At 39.8% G+C, this 25,723-nt stretch overlaps 1 protein-coding gene across 8 annotated transcripts in view; it reads right to left on the minus strand.

The window, feature by feature from the left end:
• impg1a (interphotoreceptor matrix proteoglycan 1a) overlaps positions 1–22,565 on the minus strand; it is a 74,818-nt gene extending 52,253 nt beyond the window's left edge. For 6 of the 8 annotated variants that reach the window (XM_032543780.1, XM_032543787.1, XM_032543785.1 and 3 more), the window contains exons 1-2: positions 7,118–7,581; positions 4,204–4,416 (exon numbers count right to left, since the gene is read on the minus strand). In XM_032543780.1, coding sequence (XP_032399671.1) covers positions 4,204–4,416; positions 7,118–7,181 — 277 coding nt within the window. In that variant the 5' untranslated portion in view covers positions 7,182–7,581. Of the gene's footprint in view, positions 1–4,203; positions 4,417–7,117; positions 7,583–22,358 lie in introns of those variants that run through there. The other 2 variants (XM_032543779.1, XM_032543782.1) reach the window with 2 other exon arrangements.
• Between the last annotated feature and the right edge of the window lie 3,158 nt (positions 22,566–25,723).

Here is a 25,723-nt window from a genome sequence, read left to right on the forward strand (position 1 = left end):
TGGTAGAAAGCCAAAAATACTGCTTGTGCTCTCACGAGATAATCATGGGAGCCACTAATCTGACCTTGTGAAAAGCACAGGATGCTCCTGAGGGCAGAGCAGGCGGAGGCCTGAGATAACATCGATAAAGTATCATAATTTCATATTAATTATAAAAAGCTGCTGTTGAAGTTTGTCGTTATTTGTACTTTGCTGTGAGTGCTGTAAAAGTGACTCTACTTTCAAGTAAACAAACTTTTGAGATACCTTCAGTGATTCTGTCCATTTCTTGATAAATGTTTATTGGCATTTTGGAAAATACTGACTTAAAGAAGAACTTAAGGAATTAAAACTCCTGTTTTAATTTCAAGCTTTAGGAGTAAATCGGTATGTGTGATCTTTCTATAAAGCAAGGTGCCTCCGTGCAAGCAATTGCCTGTTTAAACAGACATCTTTTTAACGGACTGCACTAGTAAAGTATAATGAAGCAGGAGACCTGTTGCAATAAAAGGAGAGCTATATATAGCCGCTCCAGTACATACAATACTTATTTTTTTAATCATTTGAATAACTATCTGGTTTGGGGCCAATCTACTGTCAGTCAATCCATCAGAATCACTTTATTCCTGACAAATCAAATATTAGACAAGGATAACAGAATAGAAAAATAGAACGAATAAAGTAAGAGAAAGATAAAAGGACACAAGATAAGAGATGAGAAGAGGAGTACAATATTTGCATATTCTGTACATAAATCAGTGAAGATAAAAATGCTAATGTGGAGAACAGAATAAAGCTGTCAAAGTTGGTATAATCATCCTGCAGGCGGAAAACCAGTTTTCAGCATCTGTCACTCCTTCCAGCCTGGATTACAAGGCTTCTGGAAGAACCTATCACAGAGAAGCCCTCTTTGAAAAGGCCTAGATGTTAGCGTTCATGCTAAACATTCAGAATGGTGCTAGTTAAAAACATTATGTACCGTGGTTTATGGATTTGTAATCATGGATTTATTGTATGAAGACACTGTAGTTTGGGGCAGCGTTCTGTAAGAACTTGGCTTGGGAACCAGCAGCACCTCTGCACTAGCTGCAGAGGTGCCCTTGGGCAAGGCACCAAACTTAACTTCTCCGGCGCCTTTAATGGGCAGCCTCCTCACTCTGACACCTCTCCAATAAGTGCATGTGTAGGTCCTGTTTGTTTCATGTGTGTGTATTCCGGGCCGGTATGTAACACATGTAATTTTCTCCCTGAGGACCAATTAAAGGATCTCTTCTTCTTCTAGTTCCAGGCTGTATTATAAAGTCTACTAAAGTGCATGAGGGAATCCTTAAAGGGATGGTTAGGAGTAATTTCACCCTTGGGTCCTTTGCACCATGACCTCGAGCCAATCCCCCTCCCCAGAAGCTTTTTTCCATTGGTCTAACAATGGGCAATTTTTATTTTTGTTGTATCTTATTGTTGGTCTCTAAGCACTCGTCCTACTGCCGGTAGCAGTAGCTGCAGAGAGCAGAAGCCATCAGGCAAGTGTTATTTAAATAAACTCCATTATGAGTAGGGTAACTTACTGTACATGACACACTCTTGGTTCCATTAGCGCCTGCACTAAGCCATTCAGCTAATTGTGCGAACTCGCCCAATGTCCGACCACGGTAAAAAAAGCTTTGGTGGGGGTGTTTGGATCGAGGTCGCGGTGCAAAAGACCCTTGGGTGAAATTGCTCTGAACCATCCCTTTAAAACAGTGCATCAACGTGAAGCAGCTCATTCGTAATGTGGAAAATAGCCCTGTGGTTTTGTTTCTGTGGTAAAATAAAATAGAAAAAGAATAAACTCCAGACTGCAGAAAGTGCCCAGCTCGTCAGTTTTCTCTGTGGGGAAACAGGCTTGTAAGTGTCAACCTGAGAGGAGGAGGTGAATGAGTCACTTCATCGCTCCTGTGCGGTCACGGTGAAGTGTCAGCTGGATCACGGACCTGCGCCATCTTGGGGTCAGACCCGGTCCAGCACATTCGTCATGGATCATTTCCACTCAACACTCACGCTTACCGGCCTTTCTGTCTCTACTCCGATGTGTGTTACATACAGTATTTGCCCAAAAATCAACACACACATCTTAGCCATTGTTTTCATATTGTGACAGAACTGTATTGTACACAGAATCAGCGGTGTAGTCTACGTGATATGCTGGTATACGGCGTATCATGTAGATGGCAAAAAGTCAAGGATTTCCGTATACCCCAAAAGCGCCAGGATAACGCTACGTAACAATGATTGTTCTGTGGCAGAACGTTTACACTTTCGTTCATAAATTCACTGTCTGTGTTGCTAGGCGTGTAGAAACAACAACACAGTTGCTTGGTGGTCATTTTGTGTGCAAATATGAAATTAACTAATGTGAATCACTAAAGGAGATTTGAAACAAAAGCTAATTTAAACTAAACTTTCTCAAAGTTTTGGTAAGCCTATCCCTGATATACTGCTGAAGCTTCGGTGACACTGCAGCAGACGTTAACATTGCAGAAACTACAGGAAATGAACCAGATGAGGCAGATGCTGTACGGGGTAACAATTAGTATGACAAAAAACGTACGGGAGTTGTCCCTCTTGGACGGCCAAGTACGAAGCTGGGAGGAAGAATCACAGTACACTCACTACAAAAAACTAGACTTCACCCTCTGCACAGAATGTACGCCAAGTCCGAGATGAAATCGTTGGTCCAAGTTCAGCCATCAATTAGTGTTGTTATTTTGACTGTCATGGTTTCTCAGCAGAAAAATAGGATGTGACGAGAGGATTTTTGTTGAAAAAAGAAAGACACAATCTTTGTTGCCTGGGTGGCTTAGTGGTAGAGCACATGCCCATACATAAAGAGGCTCAGGTCCTCGATGCGGAGGTTGCGGATTCGATTCTGCCCTGCAGCACTTTCCTGCATGTTATTCCTCCTCTCTCGCTCTCTCCCGTTTCATGTCTAAGCTGTCACTAATAAGTCCCAAAGGACACAGTCTTCGTGGTATATGAGTGCAGGGTTTCCCCCAGTGTATTGCAAGCCTGGTGGCCCATCAGTCTCTGGAAATTATTTTTCATGACATTTTTAAAACTACAATTACAGCTCGGTTGGAAACTTAGATGTAGTCCTATTTTGAAATCTCCAGTTAGCTTTTAGCACTAACTTATGTAGGACTGATGTAGGGCTCTATGAAAATTGTCTAAATTTCGCGATTCCATCCATTATTCTGTTTTCACAGAAACTATTGGGCTCTACATTAAAAGCTGCCTACAGACTGTGACTGGCCCCGGGGCTTGCCACCGGGCTAAACAAGCTGTTTGGGGGAAACCCTGGAGTGAGTAGACGCATCTTTTCTGCTCCTGTCAGCTCAACAGGAGGTACAGAAGAAATCCTACAACACTGCTCAGTCCCTCCAGGATTTCGCGATGTCATCATCCCCGTGACTTTGGCGCGACTCGCAAATTTGACCAATACCCAGAGTTTTCTGCAACTTCAACCAATCCCAGCAGTCCCACGTGCCAGACTTTGTATCAGTATGTGACTTTTGAGAGCCAATGACCAAGCGGGAGTGAGAATGGGTTGACATCCCACATACGTGGCCATATTCATTTCCTTGTTAAACTTGAGCATCTCACATTTACATTAACAAAACATGCAGTGAAAGACGATGCAAAACATGTCAACAGCCAACCTGTGTACATTTTAACTTCTATGTAACGTTTTTTTACTCTGATGCCGCTAAAAGGGGCTGCTATTTCAATCCAGTCGGCTCTCTGCAGTGGACGGGGCTGTTGAGTTCCCCCCACGACTGATGCTCGCTCGCATGTACACACACACACACACACACACACACATACACAAACGGTGGATGCAGGAAAAACTGGAGATGAGACGTACAGATTGACCTAAATTGAGGAGAGCTACGCTCAAAATCTCCAGATGGATTTAATCCTATCATACTGAGAGGGAAGGAAAGAAATCAATCAAATCCTAATGTATTCTTTAGAACATCGTATTGATGTATACATTCTGAGATGTCAGCTCAAGGACAGCAGACTAAAAACATGCCCATTGGAAACTATTATACCTGGGGGGAAAAATCCCAGGAATATAAGATAATGAGAGTGGCTTTCTGCATTTTAAATACATTGTGCTCATATACCCTTGAGCAAGGCAAGAGTTAGGTACTCAGTGGCAGTGAAAGAAGTTGAATGAAGTACCTCTAAGCTGGTAATACGCCTGGTGGCTGGCGAGCACTTCATTGATGGTCTCTTGGGGGCAGATTCTCACTCCGGAGTGTAAAAACACAGACCTCTTGGGTCGCCGTCTTTCCACTTCCAACCCCGAACCTTCTGTTTGTGAGCGTGACGTCTTCAGCCGCTCCACCAAACGCACGGGGCCAACGGCCCCCGAGTCCAGCCTGACGCCGGCCCCTGGACAGGAAACAGACAGGAAACGATTCAGGGTCATACTACGTTTACACATGGCCGGCTATTTTCATAGACGGACATTTCAACCTCTACGTTTTCAATGCTGTCAAGAGGATGCTAAACCTGTAGGTGGCAGTGTAATGAGAAGCTCAAGCCCGCGTCAGCCAATCAGAATCCCCAAAACAACAACAGCAGCAATAATTCACTCTTTCTCCTCTTACGCACGTCCTCGGCTGCTTAAACCTCTGTTTGTCTTAGTTTACATGCAAACGTGCAAACAAAGATTTTTTAAATCTTTGGCTGGAGTTTTTCTTCCCTAACTTCCCTAACTCCACATCACAAACTTTCCTAACTAAGACAAAATAACAACGATGTAATGTATTGAATTTGCATGGTGCTTTTGGATGTGCTTGATTAAATTGGTAGTATTGTACTTTGCAGTACTACCACCACCCCTCGAAACATTTCCTTTGCAGACATTGCAAACAGCCGACAAGCTTGGTAGCGTGGCAAGCGTGAAATATCTCCACACAGACGACTCTTTGGCTCGTTCCACGTTGGTTAACGGTTAGCTCAACTCTTCCAAAACATGTACTTGTTTCAGCTTCTCCAGTGGGAGGATTTTCTGTTATTCTCAGCCTGCTATCAGAGAAATTTCCGTAGGGGTGGGGGATTTGATTTTTCCCAACTGATCACTGGAGACCAATGTCCAGCATTTGCCTGAATCTAACGTCGACACCTACATGTAGCCATGCCATTCATACGTGTTATCCCAATGATGGCCATTTTCTGTTAATTTGGGATGATTTATGGACAGTGAGATGTGAAATTGTGTTATTTTAGTGGTTTTGGCCAGTTATAGTCTAATGTATTCTAGTGGGTATACTATACGATATATATATATATATATATATATATATATATATCTCAAAGTGGGGTCTGGGTGTCCTCCTCAAGGTTATTTTGAGTGTCAAAGACTTCCTTTCCTGTATTCTGATTTGACTTTTATGCACCAATTTATGGTGGGAATACATTTATTTTTCATATGAGAAGGAGAACACAGATGAGATTTTAAATATACAGTATCAAACATATAATGGAATTTAAAGCAGTAAGGGGGCTTTCACATCAGGGATCTAAGCCTGGATCACAAAAGTTGACCGCAAAGCAACAAGGACAAAATAAAATAGGCTACTTATCTTTGTCTTAAATGTGTGGTGAATAGAGGATACTGGCGTTAGTGTAGGCGGAGCATTTGGGCCCGGTTGCTACACACACACACACACAACACACACACACACACACACACACACACACACACACACACACACACACACACACACACACACACACACACACACACACTACGCACTGCGCTCAGCAAGGAGCATGTCAATGAAAGATGAGAAAGGTCTCCCTGCATGTTCTGCAGTGTCAGCTTAGTTTGCGGTCACATTCCTCTAACCCATATTTGTGATTCTAATATCTGAAGTGAAAACTCTGTCACAAAAATGTGTTGTTGTGTGTCATTGCACGTTTTTAAGTGTGTATATGGAAATCCTGTGGATTAGTGGGTATACTGCGTAGACTACCCCACCGGTTTTAGCTGCTGGCGATTGGTAGCTGACCGCTTGCCAATGCTAAGTGGTCAGCTCCCAACACATATAGAATCCAAGTAATAATGTGGAAAACAGTGCCGCAATTTCATTAAAACAACATGACATGAATAACATTTTTATTTAAAAATGTTATTGGTGGTATGGTAGCATTATATATATATATATATATATATATATATATATATATATATATATATATATATATATATATATATGCCTGCCAGCGTGGGGGTTGGCTCTCGCTGTATTTGAAGGGTGCTTGGAATAAAAACATACATCAAACAACAGCATCCTGTACATATACTGCATGTTTTTTTTTTTTAATAATACAGTCTAGCAGATATATTTAGGACAGCATTAGCCAAAGTGGGTGTTGTAATACTCCATGCACTCCATGCTCATCGATGCTTTTATGATATATATAGGAAATGTTTTGAAGTGAAAGTGAACGTCATAGGCAGAATGCTTTGTGCTATTTATAATATTTAGCCGAAACGATTCCGGTTTTGTGATACAGGAAAGTGATAACCTCTCTCTCTTCTGTCATGTTTATAGCTTCTTTCCACAAATAAGTCTAGTGTAGTCCAAATTGTCAAGCTGTAAACCGAGCTGGCAATAAATTGACTAAACTGTGATATTATGCATTCTCCATTTCCATTCGCATTGTGGACATGTTTGCACATTTTCCTGGCCCGTCATGAATATGGATTTTACTCTGGCTGTGTTCAGAACGAGACAAAGAAAAAAAGGATTTACTCAACTTCTTGCTGTTTTATCATGCATTTAAATAGCTTTTTTGTGTCCTCGGGTGAAACGGTGACAGAATCCAACACCTCAGTGATTTCACAGCCAAGTACTTAAGCAATGGTAATAGGCTTTGCTTTGCATTGTGACCAAGTTTAGTACGTGCACAGATAGACTTAAAATCCTTGTATCTCACTGCTCTTATCTACTGAGAATTTTATTCGTTTTTTTCAAAGAATAAAAAGTGTGATGAAACGCGACTCCTTCTTTAAAGTTGTAAAGGATTAAAAGTGTCAAGGCTCAAAGGATTGTGGCTTTTGGTGAACAAAAACGGGGCTTACCTTTAATTCTAGCGGCTTGCGGAGTGAGGACGAAAAGGAGCACAAGTCCAAATTCCCACTGCATGGTGGAAGAAAAGTTCCCAAAAATCTATATAAAAAAGTAAATCCAGCAGGGCGAAGGGGAGGCGGGAAAGGGGGGGGCTGGCGGCGTCCTCTAGCTCAGGTGGAGCTCATGGGTACAGTCATGTTGGTAGGGCAAGTTGTCATGGAGATGGCGGATCATTCAGGGCCCGGCGCTCCAGCTGAACCACTCCTAACGGACTCAGCAGGATGTGCATCGGACGGAGAAGGCAGGCGCTCCTCTTCTCCCAGGGGGAATTGCAGGACAGTGTGAGCTGTTAGTGTGGCAAGAGTGACGAGGTTAAAAAAGTAGGCACCATTTCCGGAATAATCTGTTTATCTACTGCTCAGACATAATCCGTCTTTACCCCGCGTCCCTCACAGCGCTGGCGTCATCTTGTTAGTGGCTTTCTGGGGGCATCTGTCAACCAGCGACCAGTGTGGTCACACACACACAGACACACACACACACACACACACACTACTTCTACTCCGCTACATTTCCGAGAGAAGGAGTGTACTTTTTACTCCAGTACATTTATCTGACAGCTTTAGTTACTACTTACTTTACACATTACGATTTCTGATTATTTTGATTTTAAAGTGTTGGGGGGAAGTAGCCAACAATATAACGGCCTAAAAGTCCAGCTGAGACGATCAGACCATTAAACACAGCTGTTTGGATCCTTTACACTTTCTAAAATGAGGATTTTACTGTATTTTTAATACTTTAACTAAATTTTCCAGATGATAATTACATACTTTTACTTAAGTAGCATTTTCAATGCAGGACTTTTACTTGCAACAGAGTATTGCTACAGTGTGGTACTTTAGATAGATAGATAGATAGATAGATAGATAGATAGATAGATAGATAGATAGATAGATAGATATTTATCCCAACAAAATGGGAAATTATAGTGTTACAGCAGCAAAATATCATTCACACAGCACAAAATATAAATATAAATTAGATACTAGGATACAATGTACATACATACAATATACATGAAATAATAAGATAAAATACAAGAACAAATGAAATATATAAAAGTTGGGAATACAAGTGCTTAACTAGTCTAGTATAATGTTAAATAGGTAGATAAATCTATTGTGCAAGTTGCACTTAGTGCAGTGGGTAAGTAAAGGGTCTCAATCCTTCCACCACTGTCTGACACTGGTGTTTCTCCTGAATTTTTATTCACTGCAGGCCAAGGACGTGACGCAACACTCCACTGAAACAAATAAAACACATTTTTTTCGACAGCGTTGACAGCCCCTGTAAACGGAACTGCTTGTACTTATCCAGTAAAATAAGCTCCTCTCCTCAGCACCAGTCTGACAGTCCACACTGGTCTGGGTGGTCCTTATATGACAGGCACATCACCCTGAAGCCATTGAAATAATTAAGTTGGAAAAGATAGCTGTTAAAAAACAATGAAAAATGTATTAAAATTTGAATTTTTGTATGTGCGGTGCACGAGTAATAGGGTTTGGTTACACAACTTTAGTTTGATTAAGTGTTGTTTGATTTGATATCATGTGTGTAATGTATGTATGCGGTTTATGCGTGTTTAAAGGTTTTAAAGAAAAGCACCCAATAACCCTGGAGGTACACTGTTCACACTAAAGGTCAACTCCTGTTCCTTGTTGACTTCATATTTTGTTGTAGCTTTAAGATTCATGTCGCTGCTTTTTCCACTTCTAACATTGTTTTTTGTTTTTTTTCTAAATGTGTGTGTGTGTGTGGATGGTGTGTGTGTGTGTGTGTGTGTGTGTGTGTGTGTGTGTGTGTGTGTGTGTTTGTGTGTGTTTGTGTGTGTGTTTGTCTTGCGTGTGAAAAAACACTGGGAACCAAGCAATCGGCCCATTCCGAACAGTCTTGAGCCCTAAACGGGAGCACTGAACTAGTAATTTTTAAAGATTATTTTTTTTTGCATTTTAAGGCTTTTATTTTTACAGGACAGTTGAAGACATGTGGCTATGACAGGCAGCAAAGGACCGCAGGTCAGAGTCAAACCAGAGCCTGCTGCGTCAAGGAGTGGACTAAACCTCTTTATATGGGCGCCTGCTCTAACATCAGAGCTATCTGGGCGCCCGCACTACTCATTTAAAAAAAAGCTTCATGTAAACATGATGTTTATGATCCTATTATGATTTGCTGCAGACGCTGTCTCCACACGTAGCCTACACTGCGACATTGCAGTCTGGCTCTGAGGAATAAATACTTATGCTTCCGTTACGAATCTCATGAATCCAAAAGCTTATGCCATCGCCGGCTTCAATTCCCAGAGGAAGCGACAAATTACTGTTATTACTATTACTGTTACAAAAAGACAAGAAACCTTTTCTAAGATAAATCACTTCCCACTGCCTCAAAACGCCCAGAATGCACCTGAACACACCTCCCTGTGAGAGCACAACACCCAGAATGCACCTGAACACACCTCCCTGTAAGACCAGAACGCCCATTGGTGCACAGATGGGTGCAGGTGCAATTGTTATTTAAACAACGTGGATTCTGGACGGGAAATTGACACCTGCGTCGTTCTTAACCCTTGTGTTGTCCTTGGGTCAAATTGACCCGTTTCTTAGTGTTTTATACCAGAAATATGAATTTCTTTCAACCAAATTGCCCAAAACTAACATGGATGATTCCATACAACATTGCTTTCATTGAATTTTAGGGGTTTTTATTTAGTCTTTTAGCATTTGAATTATTTTGTTTAATGGTTTCAAAACAGTATCCGGACTAAACTGTGACGTCTACCTATCGGAGATCCACTCAGCAGCCTCTGATCTAAGCTATTAGTCAAAATAATTCATAATTTCTGCCTTTTTAACTAAAAACGGATGAATAATTTGATCTAAATGAGGTTTGTTGATCATGAATTCCAAGAATAAGAATTAAAAAAAACTATTACTAAACCAGCTCAGGTTTTTAAAAAACACCCAAGAGCTGAAAAAAGTGACAAATAAATCAGAAAAAGCAACAAAAACATTGGAAAAGTCCAAAAAAATATTAATTTTCAATTTTGACCGGGAAGGACAAGTTCATGGTTAACAGAAAGACAACACAAGGGTTAAACTAGCAAAGACACGTGTCTCGGGCTTTGCGCTGCGCCGGGTGCGAGATATGGGCCGTATAAGTTAAACCTAGGGACTGCACGATTATGAAAAAACCCTTAATCACGATTAATAATCACAACTTTTTAACATGATTACTCGTTGACTTTTGGAAAGATGTTGCAATTATTGAAAAAATGACTTAAACAAATCAGCAGTAAAAAAAACACCTTGAACTGGGAAATTTCCCTTCATACTTTTCCTGAACTGTAAAAAAAAAAACCTGTATTTAAATATTTAAATAGTGTTAAACACATAATAAGATGAACTGTTGTAGTGCACTTTCACAATCTTTTGAAAACAAGTAATGTAGAAAATACAAAACCTTTAATTAAAATAGATGAAACTAAATTAGGGTCTCAAATCCGTGTCAAGACAAAATAACAGTTTACGCACTAAACTCAATGTGCTAAATCTTTTTGTGATTGTTAGGAGCTTAAATCAAAGTGTGAGTAATTGCACAGCCTTGGGTTGAGAAAGCTTCCACAGGTGCCCGTGTTTCAGCGTATTCCATCGCATTCTCTTGCAATTTAAAAGCTTCTTTTCCAACTTAATCATCCCAATTGCTTCAGGGTGATGTGCCGAGTCTTCCCCGCCATTACAAGGTTTTGGGTGCAGCACCCGAGCCATTTTGATCAGCACCTATGTAAGCCAAAAACCTTTGTCAGATCTAATGATTGTAGACTTTAAGCTTTCCAAGTGGTATTTATTTATTTATTTGTTATCTGCTCAAGACTTTCCAATGTTTTAGACACAGATATGATGATAATAATTAGGCCTGTCACAATAACAAATTTTGCTGGGCAAAAATCTGTCCCAGAAATGATTGCGATGAACAATAATATTGTCGTTCTGAGACCATTTTCATCTAATATAATGATAATGGCATAATAATTCAGGTACACCTTTTCAAAGATCAATAACCTTTTATTTCTAAAGAATATTTAACAATGGAACTGGAAGACATTTTAAATATCCACATTAAATGAACAAAACAACCAAAAACATTAAATAAAATGGACTCTCAGTCTCTGTTAACAAAAAATGCAGTGGAATAAAAACGATGATCGAGCTCATTTTAATTTATCGTGCATTTTGCGACAGGCCTAATAATAATGCTACAAAATGACGTGAAAAAGAGATGCAAACATAACACAAAGGGACACAAAGGGACTCCAAAGAGAGGCCAAATCACCACAGAGACCCAAAACAAGAACGAAATGACCAAAGAGACACAACACGACTACAAAGAAATGCAGAAACCCACAAAGAGACACCAAATGTGGAAAAAACGTAACATTTTCTTGAGGAAGGACGCCTAAACCCCTCGTCAAATACCCGAACCTGAGTCCTCCAAAGCCAGGGGAAACACTGATGTGCTCATAAGGACCATGTTGGCCGAGTGAGTTTAGCCTTAGACAAAATAAGTTTAGTTGCAAAACGTAATGTGCGAAAAAATAGTTTTTCTCGATTACATTGTTTCTGTGATCATTGGGATTATTGTTTTTGCGTGTTAGGAGTATAAGTCACAATCAAAATTTCAATTGCACAGTAGAGGGTGACAGTTTTTTCGGTACGGTAGTCAATCTCACGGTTGGTAACGTGATAGGGACGGATAGAGCATCAAAATCAACGGGAGCGGGAAGGAGTCGGAAGATTTGCGAGGCATTTCGTTTTAGAAAAAATAAATTGATTTAATAAATATGAAACTACACAGTGTCAGTGAATCATAAAGACAAGGGGAAGTTACGGCTATAGTAGGCCTGTGTGTGTGGTCAACTCAGCTGCAAGATGCAGTAACAGATCGCTATCTTTGGTTCGTCTGAAGGCCTGTCAGGTCTACCCTGCAACACTGAAACTCCTGCGTTGTTGCTACGCCACCTGGGAAAACTAAGTGCCGTGATATCCGACCGTTTAAAAGCCTGTAGCATAATACTAGTTAGGTAGTAGTCCGATGATATTAGACTGTTTAAAAGCCTGTAGCATAATACTAGTTAGGTAGTAGTCCGATGATATTAGACTGTTTAAAAGCCTGTAGCATAATACTAGTTAGGTAGTAGTCCGATGATATTAGACTGTTTAAAAGCCTGTAGCATAATACTAGATAGATAGTAGTCCGATGATATTAGACTGTTTAAAAGCCGGTAGCTTAATACTAGTTAAGTATTAGTCGGTTTTCTGACTGTTAAAAAAAGCTGGTAGCTTAATACTAGTTAGGTAATAGTCGGATGGGTGGAGTCCATTCATGACGTGGATGGAGTCATACGTGGAAAAAGGTGCGTAAACAACAACAATGCAGGATACTATTTTAAAAATCAGTGACAGAGGAGACATTGGGAAAGTAAGATACTAATCCGTCTCTCTCCAGGCTCAAATACGTTGGAATAAAAAAAATGGCTACGGGGGGGCACCAGAGTCTGATAACTTGTTTAGACAGCACAAGGAAAAAAACCTGAGCGGGACACAATCCGGTAGTTTGTTTGTTTTTTTTTTGGGGGGGGGGGGGGGGTCACGTGATCGGGACATGCCGGGAGTATTTTTGTAGGCTCGGGATGGGATAGGAGCGACAACTGATTCCGAGGTCACCCTCTATTGCACAGCCCTAATATAACCCACGTAGCTATTTGACATAATGAACAATTCTTACACCACATTTCAGCACTCACACCCAGAGGAGGAGGATGAGGATGATGATGATAAAATATAAAGGAGGGTTTGAGCCAGTGAGTCTCTCTGAGGATTTGCAGCAGAAATAAGACTTAGGATTTACTCTCTTCCCGGGAGGGGACAGACTACTGGGTGCCTCCCATGTTGTTTCCCACAGAGAAACTGGACACTTTATTGCTGGTGTTTAGGTTTTTTTTGTTGTTTGCTACCCTGAGACTCTGTGACACGAGGATGAAGACCAACAAGCGACTTGCTGGGGGGGAAAGTTGAAGGCATTAACTTATTGTACAGTAGGTCAGCTGAAGCTCAGACATCACCAAGTTTGGCCATAGCAAAAGAAGATTAGAAAATACTTTTAATCTCTAATCCGATGGCTGGTTGACTGTCCAAATCTGTTGTTTGTTTTACTCCCTCATGTGTTGAACAGGAACAGCAGCAGCACTTCTAACAGTAGTAGTAGTAGTAGTAGGATTAGTTGCAGTAGCAGTTGTATTCAAAGGATTAGCAGAACTAGCCATAGGTGGTTGTGCCAGTAGTAATCTGGATCAACTGAAGTATATTTTCTGGATAATTGCAGGAAATCCCGTCCCGCCCGTGTGTCGCAGTTCTCTTTGGAAAACAACATCAAACTTTGAGCTAGCAAGAGACACGCTGAAAATGGAGAGTCTTGAAAAAATTTCTCGCTTCTTTTGGGGAATAACTGTAAGATTTACAAAGAATACGTTCAGGGCGCTTCCTCTCTAACTGGGACGTTTTGGGACCAATTGGTGGGATTGCTGCTGAGATACACTGGTAAGAAATAATGAGGCGTAACCATGTATCAGATAATTTAATTTTCTCACGTTACTGTGTTGTGTCAACAGTTGACTTCCTTTAATATTGTATTCATGGCGGTTTCTTTAGGGGCGTTCAATGTTGCACCAGAACAAGTTCCTTCTCGAGACTATTTTGCAGAGCGGCCGTCGCTGCGTCTGGAGCTTAGTGCCGCCCAATACGACTGGGATTGGTTTACAGAAATGCAAACAAGCCAGAACATTTCCTATCCCAGAATGCAACTGTGTTGTAGACAAGCCTTAATCCACAGCGTTTTACAAAATGTCTTTGCATCATTGTTGTGTAAAGTCTAAGTTACAACTCTGTTTTTTGTGCTTTGTCACAGTTCTTTGTGGTTCAGTTAGAAGAACAGTTATTATACTTTGCGGTCCTTTGTTGTGCATTTTTCAGTACTTTGTTTTGTGGTATTTAATGGTGCATCACGGTCATGGTTCTCAGTGATAACACTTCACATTTGGCTCTGCCTGCCAACCTCTCCTCTCTCCCTCTCAGCTGTTTATCTAACAAAGCAGAAAACCTCTCAAGGACACAGTAAATCTGGCTTCAGTTATCAATATATTATGTTTAAGTAAGTATTTTTTTTAAAACAGCCTCTCTCTGGGCCTCAAAGCTGGAAGTACATAACTTTGACATTTGATTAAATACTCCACAGCTGATATTGCCAGAGGCATCTGACAAAAAACGGAAATGAAAAAGGAAATGATATGCAGGACTATGTATTGCAGGCAATTTAATAAAACGGGTGAAATAATTTAGTATTCAAATGGACATGCTACCTGCTAGGATAACTTAGTCTTAATATGTAGCTCAAGGGCTGATCATGCTACATCTAATCCCTTTTTTAAATTCCAAACAGTACTTCACTTTGGCCTGTTTAAAATGAGTAATTTGTCTTTTTGTCAAGGGAGCACCAAGGTAAACCTGTCTACATGTGAAATGAGTCTGAGGGTTGCTCTCCTCAGCATCGCAGACAAGAATGACAGATAATCCAGTTAATTTAGTCCGTCGAGCCGTTCTGTTTAACCTTTCACCGCTGAAAATAATCCTCCCCGTCTCCCCCGCATCCGTCTCTTCTTCCTCCGACAACAACAACACAGACGGGTTACATGACAAATTCCTGTTTCTGATCTTCAGTAAAAGTACTAATACCACACTGTAAAAATACAAGTTAAAGTCATGCATTAGAAATGTTACTTACGTAGAAGTATGTAAGTATCATCAGGAAAATGTAATTGAAGTATTAAAAGTAACTAAAAATCCTCATTTTAGAAAGTGTACAGGATCCAACCAGTTGTGTGTTTAATGGTCTGATCATCTCAGCTGGACCTGTAGGCCGTTATATTGTTGCTAGGTTACTTTATTGTTTAAACATCAGATTTATAAACTACATGTGTTTAGTGTGCAGGAATCTTAAGGTGTAAAGTAACTAGTAACTAAGGCTGTCAGATGAATGTAGTGGAGTAAAAAGTACACTCTTTCTCTCTGAAATGTAGCGGAGTAGAAGTAGAAAGTGGCATGAGAAGAAAAGACTCAAGTAAAGTACAAGTACCTCAACATTTGGCTTAACTACAGAACTGGAGTAAATTTCAAGTTACAACTAAGTTACATTCCACCGCTGTCTATCTGAACCTGCTGTGGATCAACTCTTTCAAAATATGTGTTTACAGAATAATCAAATTGATGATTTACATTCTTAAAGAGATTTTTCTGTGGCCCCCCCATGAGGAATTCCAAGTAATGACAACAAAACTGTCGGCACGTCCACATGATACAAGCCTTCTGTGATTGCGCACTACCCACCTTTTGTTTTGTTGTTATTATTGGTGAATATAAAAAGAAAACAGCACCTGAAGTTAGACGGACTGGACAGTCAGATTGAACAGTTTGTACTTATTTTCATGTGTCTGCTGTTGCATCATATGTTAAGTCCTCGCACCATGTAAGCAGGATTCTTATTGTCTATATCCACTGCGTTCCACTTCCAGGATTGCTCCGGTGCTGCAGGAAATTGCCCCCGATATCCCTTTTCTCAGCTGGATGTCCATTAACTGCTTCCTTTGTGTTGGCGTTCTAACCTCCGGTGGATTTCTGAGGACTATGGACTATGGTACTACCTGGTCCTTAGATCTCTGCAGGGTAAATCCATACAGCTAGCTAGAATATCTGTCCAATCTGAGTTTTCTGGTGCACGACTAAAACTACTTTGTAAATGTGCTGTATATATATAGTCTTAACGACACTGTGGCCGAGGCTGCCGTACAAGGTGCCACCTGCTCATAAGATATACACTCATACACATTCACACACCGATGAGCAGCACCAGGGGCAACTTGGGGTTCAGTGTCTTGCCCAAGGACACTTTGACATGGGACTGCAGGGCAAGGGATCGAACCACCAAACTTCTGATTGGCAGGCAACCGCTCTACCACTGAGCCACAGCCGCCCCAACTTTTGAACATACCCATGTTCCACCAAAACAAGTTCCTTCCGGAGGCTATTTTGCAGAGGCACCATCCGGTGCCTAGCGCCGCCCAAGACGGGCTTTCTGATTGGTTAAAGAAATGTCAATAAACCAGAGCATGTTTTTCTCCCATGTGTCTGCTTCGTGCTTCGCTGTCCGTCAGCACCCAACACGTCTGGATTTGTTGCAGAACGGCTGCGGCCATGACTGACAGCTGAAGTCTCGAGGACCCACGAGATCTCGCAAAATCACGTAGAATAGAACCACAGAACCAACAACAGTTTGTTTCCATCCAGAGCAATAGAGGGGAAACAACTCTGTGCTGTGTTTTCAAGGTGTAGTGCAGGGAGATATGATCCGCCGTGAGCACGCTCTATCTTATTTTGAAAATTAACCGGATGTTTTATTTTGTTTCTGTGCTCAACCTCGTGTCTGCTGTGCGCTGAATTGCTGTGGAGCTCTCCGGCATCCGGAAAAAATAGCAGTTCTGCATATCTGCTTTGAAGGGTTGGGAATCACCGGAGCTGGGACGCAGCTGGGACGCACCCGTTGTGCAGTCAGTGGAAGTACACACATGGACTTTCATGGGAACCAAATGACTCCGGCGCCGTTCCAGAGCTGATCCACAGCCGTTCCGCATCCTGTGGAAATTGGGGGTAAGTCTTAGGTGCGGCACCCGAGCCGTTTTTGGCAGCAAAATGATTGCGAAAAGCACCAATACAATGAGAAAAAGCATCAAACTAACTAAAAGACTTTTCTCAGATCCAATGATTAACGGTCAACTTCTTTAACAAGTTTTGTCTTTAAGCTTTTTCTGTGCGAGACCTTCCGTGAGGAGAATTAGAACGCTGCTCATTCCTCTTGTGGCCATGTTGAAAAGACTTTATATGAAAGTCAAAAACATGTTTGCAAAGTCTGCAGCGCCGATGCCTCGGGGTTCGTACAGAAACAGAGGACTTCAATGGGCTCGGCTGTTTCATGTTACGCTTCCTCTGCAGCGACGTGCGTTCTCCCGTGATGCAGGTCATATATGCCGGGTGGATATGACTCATGCCTTTGGTGTGGGAAATCCGGGTTCAATTCCCAATGAAATACATCAACCAATGTGTCCCTGAGCAAGGCACTTAACCCCTAGTTGCTCCGGAGGTGTCCGACCTCCGACATATAGCAATTGATAAAAGCGTCAAGCTAAATTACATGTTATGTAATGTAATGTAGTTTGAATCAGCCAAATTTAGGACTGTTTTTCTATAAATAAAAAGCTGTCAAATATTAGGATTTGATGCGTTTTTTCTTGTTGAAACTGAATTACTTTGGGCTTAGGACCATTGGTCAGATAACAAAAGCAATTTGAATGGCTCACCTCGGGCTATAGAATTATATTTTGGGTTTTTAACTATTTTCTAGCAGTGTGTTTTTTCACTGATTTGATCTTTCACATGCAGTTTGGTGTGTTTGAATTAGAGGGTATATTTCGAAGCAGCCCATCTATTCATTTGTCACATTTACAAAAAAACAGAGCTGTTACACAATAGTGTCGACCGCACGTGAAGGCAGCGGAGAAAAAGAAAAGAGATGAAGCGAGTTTGCTTTGTTGTTGCAGTGTTTGTGAATGAATGCTCAGCCAGCCGGTGCCTCAATACGGCGTTTGCGTTGTGAACGGTTGAACTATCTCAGGGTTTTCCCGCCATTATAAAGGTTGAGATGCAGCACCCGAGCCATTTTTGGGCAGCATCTAATGAATGAATGTAGCTAAAAGACTTTCCTCAGATCTAATGACTGTATATGGTCTTCTTTAACAAGTTTTATCCTTAAGCTTTTTGAGTATTAGTTATTTTTTGTCTGTTCTAACTTTTCCAACGACACAGATACGCTGATTTTGCTCCAAAATATTGTTAAAAAGAGATGCAAAACTACAACAAAGAGATGCCAAAAGACCCCAGAGACCCAAAAACCGGCTACAAAGACACGCAAAATCCCACTAAAAGACATAAAATGTAAAGGGAAAATGCATATTTTTAATCGTGAAAATGTAAAATGTATAATAATAATAACTTTCTTTCTGTCAAATTTGCTGAAACTAACCCTATATTTGAGTAGAACTACATGAAGCAGGTAATAAAAAATAAAAAGATCAGGCTCCTCTGGCGCCACCTACAGCCTGTCAATCGGCAAAAATCCATCGCTCCCTGTTCAGATGCACCAATCAGGGCCGTATATATATATATATATATATATATATATATATATATATATATATGTATATAGCCTGCACGATATTGGAAAAATCTTACATTGCGATATTTTTTTCCCCTGCAATGTATACTGCGATATGAAAAAAGAGTAGTTTTAAAGTTTAAAGTAATTTTTAAAAGATGACATAAATAGCTCTATTTGGAAATAATAAACCATTCTCAACTACCGCGGTGATTTTGTAGGGGAGAGCATCTACATAGAAGAAAAAAATGAAAAAGGATCTTTTCTAATGTGAACCATTCTTTGTTAAACTTTAATGCTTTACAAACACCAAAGCATATGAGCTGTGACTGGGCAAGGTGAAGGGTGGGGGTGAGGCCTTGACCATCTGCCACTTTGCTCATTTGAAAGCCATGATGTCTCTCTCTCATTGGTGGGCCAAATTCTCTGGGCGGGCAAATCAGAGAAAGGGGAGGAAACCTTCTGCCCATCCGAGCTTTCATTTTCTCAAAGGCAGAGCAGGATACCCAGGGCTCGGTTTACACCTATCCCCATTTCTAGCCACTGGGGGACCACAGGCAGACAAGAGGAACTCATAATGTTAAAAAACCTCATAAAGTGAAATATTCATGCCATGGGACCTTTAAGTCTTTGACAAAACCAAAGGAAAACACTGGATTTGAGTCCCTTTTTTCACCCCTGGCTTGTAATCTGCAAACTTTGTCCAAGATGAGGAATAGTCTAGCAGAGAAAACTGTTCTCAGCCACTTTATCTATGAGCCCGATTAAAGCAACAAATGACCTGACAGACCTGCTAATGAGTCTGCTTTTCACTGCGACCCCATTAGGGCCGTATAACTAGTTTGTTAAGTATGATAAATGGTGATTACTGGTGTAATGAGATAATGTGCTTGGACTGACTTCCTGCCCCTCTGTGAGACAATGTTAGGAACAAAGAGCAGCCTCACACTGTTTCATCTGTAAGTTTTATATGGAAGTAATCCGTTTTATTGGATTTTTTAGTTTAAAAAGGTTATTTAATTGCTGTATTGAATTTTTTTGCCACTGAATTTTACTCTTCACTTTATTTTCACCTTAACTGGTCAATGTTCACAAATTCAGAATCAAAAATTCAACGTTAAAAAATGTCATTATACCAAATTCAGATGCAAAATTCAATGCTTAAAATCCAACTCATATTTGCTCAAATTCAGTTGGCTAAATTCAGCAGCAAAATGTAATGTATAAAATTCAGTGTTAACAACCAGGAATCCAAGACTTTTTAATTTCAAAATCCGATGAAACAGATTTACTTCCAGAGTTTTATTTCAAAATAGGGCAGCACGATGTGAGAAAAAAATATCTAATGTTTACTGATGTTGCGATATGATTCACAGTTTTGGAGGTAAAGATGATTTTTGTATCATTCTCATAAAAAAAATACTAGCACAGTGCCCGTTCAAAATGTGCCGGTTCGTGTGCCTGGGTAGCTCACCTGATCATACACAGAGGCGTAGTCTTTGAGGCAGCGGTCGCAGGTTTGAATCCGACCTTTGGCCTTCCCAGCCCCCCCCTTTCATGTATAAAGCTGTCCCATCTAATAAAGGTCTAACAATGCCACACACAAAAAAACAATGTTCCTGTTTGGAACAGACAGTTGCTTGGCCTGTGATGTTGCTGCTTGTAGCTTTCTCCAGAACCACTGTACCCCAACCATTACTTACAGAAGGACCCCAAAGGACTTCATATGCAACTCCCCTGTAAAGCCTACTAGGGCTGTGCACTTATTCAAAATGTAATCGTGATTAGGATTTTGGCTCCCAGTGATCACAAAAACAGAAAGATCTATTATTTTGCTCAGTAAGTTTTTTCAAGCAAACTCTTATTTTCTCTGAATGAAGGCCACCTATTTTACTTTAATAAATGCACCTTGGATTTGGACATTGCACTAGTCTACATTGCAATTTTGATATAAATTGTGAATGTAAATGGAATGTTGTTATATAGGGCTTTTCTAATCTTAACGACTACTCAATGAGCTTTTACATACAATGGTACAAGAAGAGACACACTCGTACACTGTGAGGCTGCCGTGCAACGTGCCACCTGCTCATCAGATAAACACACACATTTACACTCGGGGACTACCCCTGCGCCGTGACGCTTATATGAAAGTACTTCTTTACAAAGAAAGAACATTAAAACACAGTGTGATTGGTGTGTGAAGAAGGTCGTCTTAGCTCTTAGAGTTGACATTTGGAAAGGGAGATTTATCCGTCTAGATGTCTCGATACCTGACAGCGCATATGATGAGGAACTTTGCAATATGTTGGGTGAAATATGTTGTTCTGAAAGGCCAGAAAGGACATGTATAAAAAAAGGTTGAGGAATGAAGCCGCTGAAGTTTAAAATGTGGTGTCAGTGTGGAAAGAAAAAAAACGTATGGGATGCCGTTTATTCAATATTAAATAAATGAATAAATACATAAATTAATTAATAAACACAAAAATAATAAAATAAATAATATGCCTTTGAAATACATTAATGTAAATACATGTAAATATTCCTATTTAAATAATTCAATTAGTTAAATAAATATATTAAAAAGGTTTTACTTTTCATTTTTTCATGGTACTTTTATTTCATAAATCCCCACTTATTCATTTCCCTCTCTATTTATCTATTTATTTGCAGCTTTATACGCAAATCAAGGGGCGCGGCTATCTCTCACGTTCAGAACAGAGCCCAAAAACATTCAGAAGCATTATTTCTACATGAAGGAAATGTAATAATATTAGAAAAAGGCACTGTTCTTATCTCTGAAAACGCTGCAGTAAAATTATAGTTTAAACAATTCAAATCAATTGGTTAACTGATATTATGAAAAAAAAACAAATAGCTAAAGTACCTAAAAGTTGTACTTGGGTAAAGATACTTGCAGTGGCTTGATTGTAGCTAAGTACATGTACTCAAGTACTTTACATAATTTTAAATATTGAGGTGATTTTACTTGTATTTAAGTCTTTTTGTTTCATTGCACTTTCTAATTTTGCTTCACTACATTCATCTGACAGCCTTAGTTACTAGTTACTTTACATATTAAGATTCCTGCGCACAAAACACATGTAGTTCATCAAATCTGATGTTTGATTATAAAGTAACCTACCAACAACAAAACAGCCTACAGGTCCAGCTGAGATGATCAGACCATTAAACACACAGGTGTTTGGATCCTTTACACTTTCTAAAATGGGAGGATTTTTATTTACTTTTAATACTTTAACTACATTTCCCTGATGATATTTACATATTTTTCCTTAAGTAACACTTTCAATGCAGGACTTCTGTTTTTCAACAAAGTATTTTTACAGTGTGGTATTGGTACTTTAACTGAAGTAAAGGATGTGAATACTTCTTCCACCACTGTTTGTTTGTCTTGCAAAGGCCTGACATTTCAGCACTAGCCGGACGCAGCACGAATCTTTCCGATCCAGTCCGAACAAGTCCGAACAATCCCTAGAAGCTCGCTAACACATTCTATCACCAGACCGAAGATGCTTTCACGTCATAACTCTCCGTCTCTCTTTATCTTTCAATAACACAAATATTGAGGGTACATTAATCACACCATGGGAATAAAAAACACCTTATTGTTAAAGTCATGTAGTCAGCTTCTGTAGCTAGCTAGTCATTTTAAAGTAGTAGCTAAGTTAGCTAACGTTACGTTAACCGTGTAACTACGGGTAACCCGAAGGACATTTACTGCGGCAGCTCAACGGTTATGGTATAAATACGGTAATTAACTGGCTGTCAACCCTTATTACAAACGTTTTAAGACATTTCAACACTGATAAATAAAGAAAACAGTAAGATAATTCAAATGTAAACGTTACTCACACAACTTTGCTTTGAGAGAGGAATCATCGTGGCAGAAATGAAGTTATCCAAATTCTTTGAAATATTCGCCAAACGGCCAAATCCACAAACAGGAGAAACTTCCAGAACGTCTCAGATACACCACTTACAAACTTTATTGACAAAGTTGATAGGAACATTGACATCAAATGTCCACTTGTTTTTTCTTTTCAGAGCATCCATGACAGGTAAACACCAAACAGACAACAACATGTACCAGGTAAGTTAAATTAGCGAGTCGCCACCTGCTGGCTGCATGTTTATTAATGATTCAACCGCAGCCGTTTGCAATTCAATTTTTCTTTTTGAACACATTTTTTTAAGAAAATAATATTTTAGGTAATTAAAAAAATTTCAAACCACCTATTTCTTACAAAAATGACATGATTGTTACAATTGTTGTCACAAGACAGTTTAAATATTTTGTTTGTTTTACTTTTGTTAAAATGGGGCTTTGTGGCAAGATGTTTATTTTTTTAGTTTGTTCTATCTATCTTATATATCTATCTGTTTATCTATCTATCTGTTCTATATATCTATCTGTTTATCTATATATATCATTCTATAGCGCATAGTGAACACAGCTGGAAGGATTATTGGTGCTTCACTCCCCTCCCTGAAGGATATTTACACATCCCACCTCACCCGCAAGGCCACCACAATTGTGAGTGATGCAAGTCACCCCGCTCACAATTTGTTTGACCAACTGCCCTCTGGAAAGAGGTACAGAAGCCTGCGCTCCCGCACCACCAGACTCACAAACAGCTTCATACACCAGGCTGTTAGGAGGCTGAACTCTCTCCCCCTCTACCCTCAGTTATATAAATATCCTGGACTTTGGACCCAAAATGGCTGCCTTGCCTTGCACTACTCCACTTGCACACATTGCACACTTTTGTTGTCCTGAAAACCCTTGTGAACACATTTCTGCTGCTCTATATAACCGGCACCACTATGCTACCGCCTGACTTTTGCACATTACATTGACTGTCAACTGTATGCATATTGCACTTTTTTAACTCAAATTTTGCTGCTCTTATTTTCCTCATTGTACATATCTTCTTATTTTACTTTTTATATTGTTACTGAATGTTATGTTTGTCTGTGGACCAAATTGGTTAAAATGTCTTGTTGTCACGTGGGATAGAGGGAAACGCAATTTCGATTTCTTTGTATGTTTTGACATGTGAAGAAATTGACAAAAAGCTGACTTTGACTTTGATATATCTGTATCTATCGGTTTATCTATCATTCTAAATAACTATATCCAAATCTAGCTATATATATATCCATCTATCATCTATCTTTCTATCTACTGTATCTATGTATCTATCCATCCATCCATCTATCAATCAATCTATATATCTATCTGTTTATCTATCTATCTGTTCTATATATCTGTTTATCTATATATATCATTCTATATATCTATATCTATTGGTTTATCTATCATTCTAAATAACTATATCCAAATCTAGCTATATATATATCCATCTATCATCTATCTTTCTATCTATCTATCTACTGTATCTATGTATCTATCCATCCATCCATCTATCTATCAATCTATGTATTCATCTGTTTATCTGTCTGTCTGTCTGTCTGACTGTCTCTCTTTCTCTGTCTATCTACCTGTGTGTCTTCATCTCTATGCAAAGATCTCAGGCTGAGAGGAGCAGTCATAATAATGTAGGAGCATCCTTCATTCTGTTTGATTTCATGAAATCAAAAGGTTTCTGCAGGTTTGTGACAGAGGCTGAACATTGATTTTAGTTATCGTGGAAGCAGAGATCTGTCATTTCTGGTGACATGTTTGGTGTTTTATGCACCGTACTTCCCACTTTCCCTTTAAATCAACTGACTTTTCTGTTGATGGAGTTTGCCGACTTCCTGGTTTAACCTCCAAAAGCGCCACGAGTAAAAGACGTCCTTGAGTCAATATCTGAATGTACTTCTTACATTATGTACACTACCGGTCAAAGGTTTGGGGTCACTTAGAAATTTCCATTGCACTCCATTATAGACAGAGTACCAAATGAGATCAGTTGCATTGTTTTTTTTAACCCGGTCAGCAGTTTTCAAATTGTATTATGTGCTTACATAATTGCAAAAGGATTCTCCAAAATGATATCAGATTAGTAAACAGAATGTGCCTCTGGAACATTGGATGAATGGTTGCTGATAATGGGCAATGTAGATATTGCAGTAAAGATCAGCCCCCCACTCAGATCAGCTGGTATCATGTCTATAATGGAGTGGCATGGAAATTTGTAAGTGACCCCAAACTTTTGACCAGTAGTGTATTTAAACAGAACAAAAACCCACTGTCACTATGTGGTAGCAGGGCGTAATTTTGGGCTCAACCTGTAGTGGGTTAAGATCTTTTGAACAAATTCTAAAAGGGGGTTCTTGGGGTGACCACCAGGAAATTTTAAGCGTCAAACACTACATTTCCTGCATTGTGGTGAAGTTTTTCGGCAACAATTTGGGCCTTTTCTGCATCAACTTATGCTGCAAATGTCTTCAATTATGTACAGGCAACTTTCTGCAGATTCCAAACATCACACGTTTTTTTGGTATGTTTCTGTAAACAGTCAATATTCTCAGTCATTATGATTAGATATGGGGGGGGGGGGGCATTTCATGGGCCAGTTTAGATTATTGTTGCTACGGTTACCCCACCCCACCCCAATTAGGGTCCTCCCCCCCCGTAAGTTACTCCTATCTGTGGTTGAAACATATGAACATGCCCTCTCAGTATTCAAGGCTTTAAAAAGGCTTTAATTTGGACTCAGTTCCTGAACTCTAAGACCCTGCAGACACTCTGCTCTCTGTTGAACACTGTGGTATAAAAAAAGTTTTTAAAAAATAATGCTGAGACGAGTATGAATATAAATAAGCCAAGGCAACGTTTCATTTCTCACAAGTCTTTACATATTTACCCGGATTGAAAACATCATTAGAACGTAACCCTTAGCGTCTCTGCGGTTGCCGGCTCATTATTATTAATTTCACAACAATTTACAAATTCAACAAAATACAAAATGATAGTGTCTGAGGGATTTAATTTAAGTGCAAAAGACTCAAGGCTACAAACACAAAAGTTAGTTTTTCCTCATTTCTCCTGAGAGAAGAGTGACCTCCAACTCAAGGATTTCTAAATGATGAGTTCAACATTTAATCCTCTAACCTGACTTATTGTTGGACAAAAGCTTTCCTCCTGCGACAAAAGAAACACATGTTACATCTGAAAGTGCGATAGAACAACTTGAAAGCAATTAAAGACAAGTTAGGTGAGGGATCAATGTTTTAATGTCTGGCCAACATCTTTCCTCAAAGACTTTTAC

This window comes from Etheostoma spectabile, chromosome 18 (assembly GCF_008692095.1).
Source record: "Etheostoma spectabile isolate EspeVRDwgs_2016 chromosome 18, UIUC_Espe_1.0, whole genome shotgun sequence".
Classification (NCBI taxonomy): domain Eukaryota; kingdom Metazoa; phylum Chordata; class Actinopteri; order Perciformes; family Percidae; genus Etheostoma; species Etheostoma spectabile.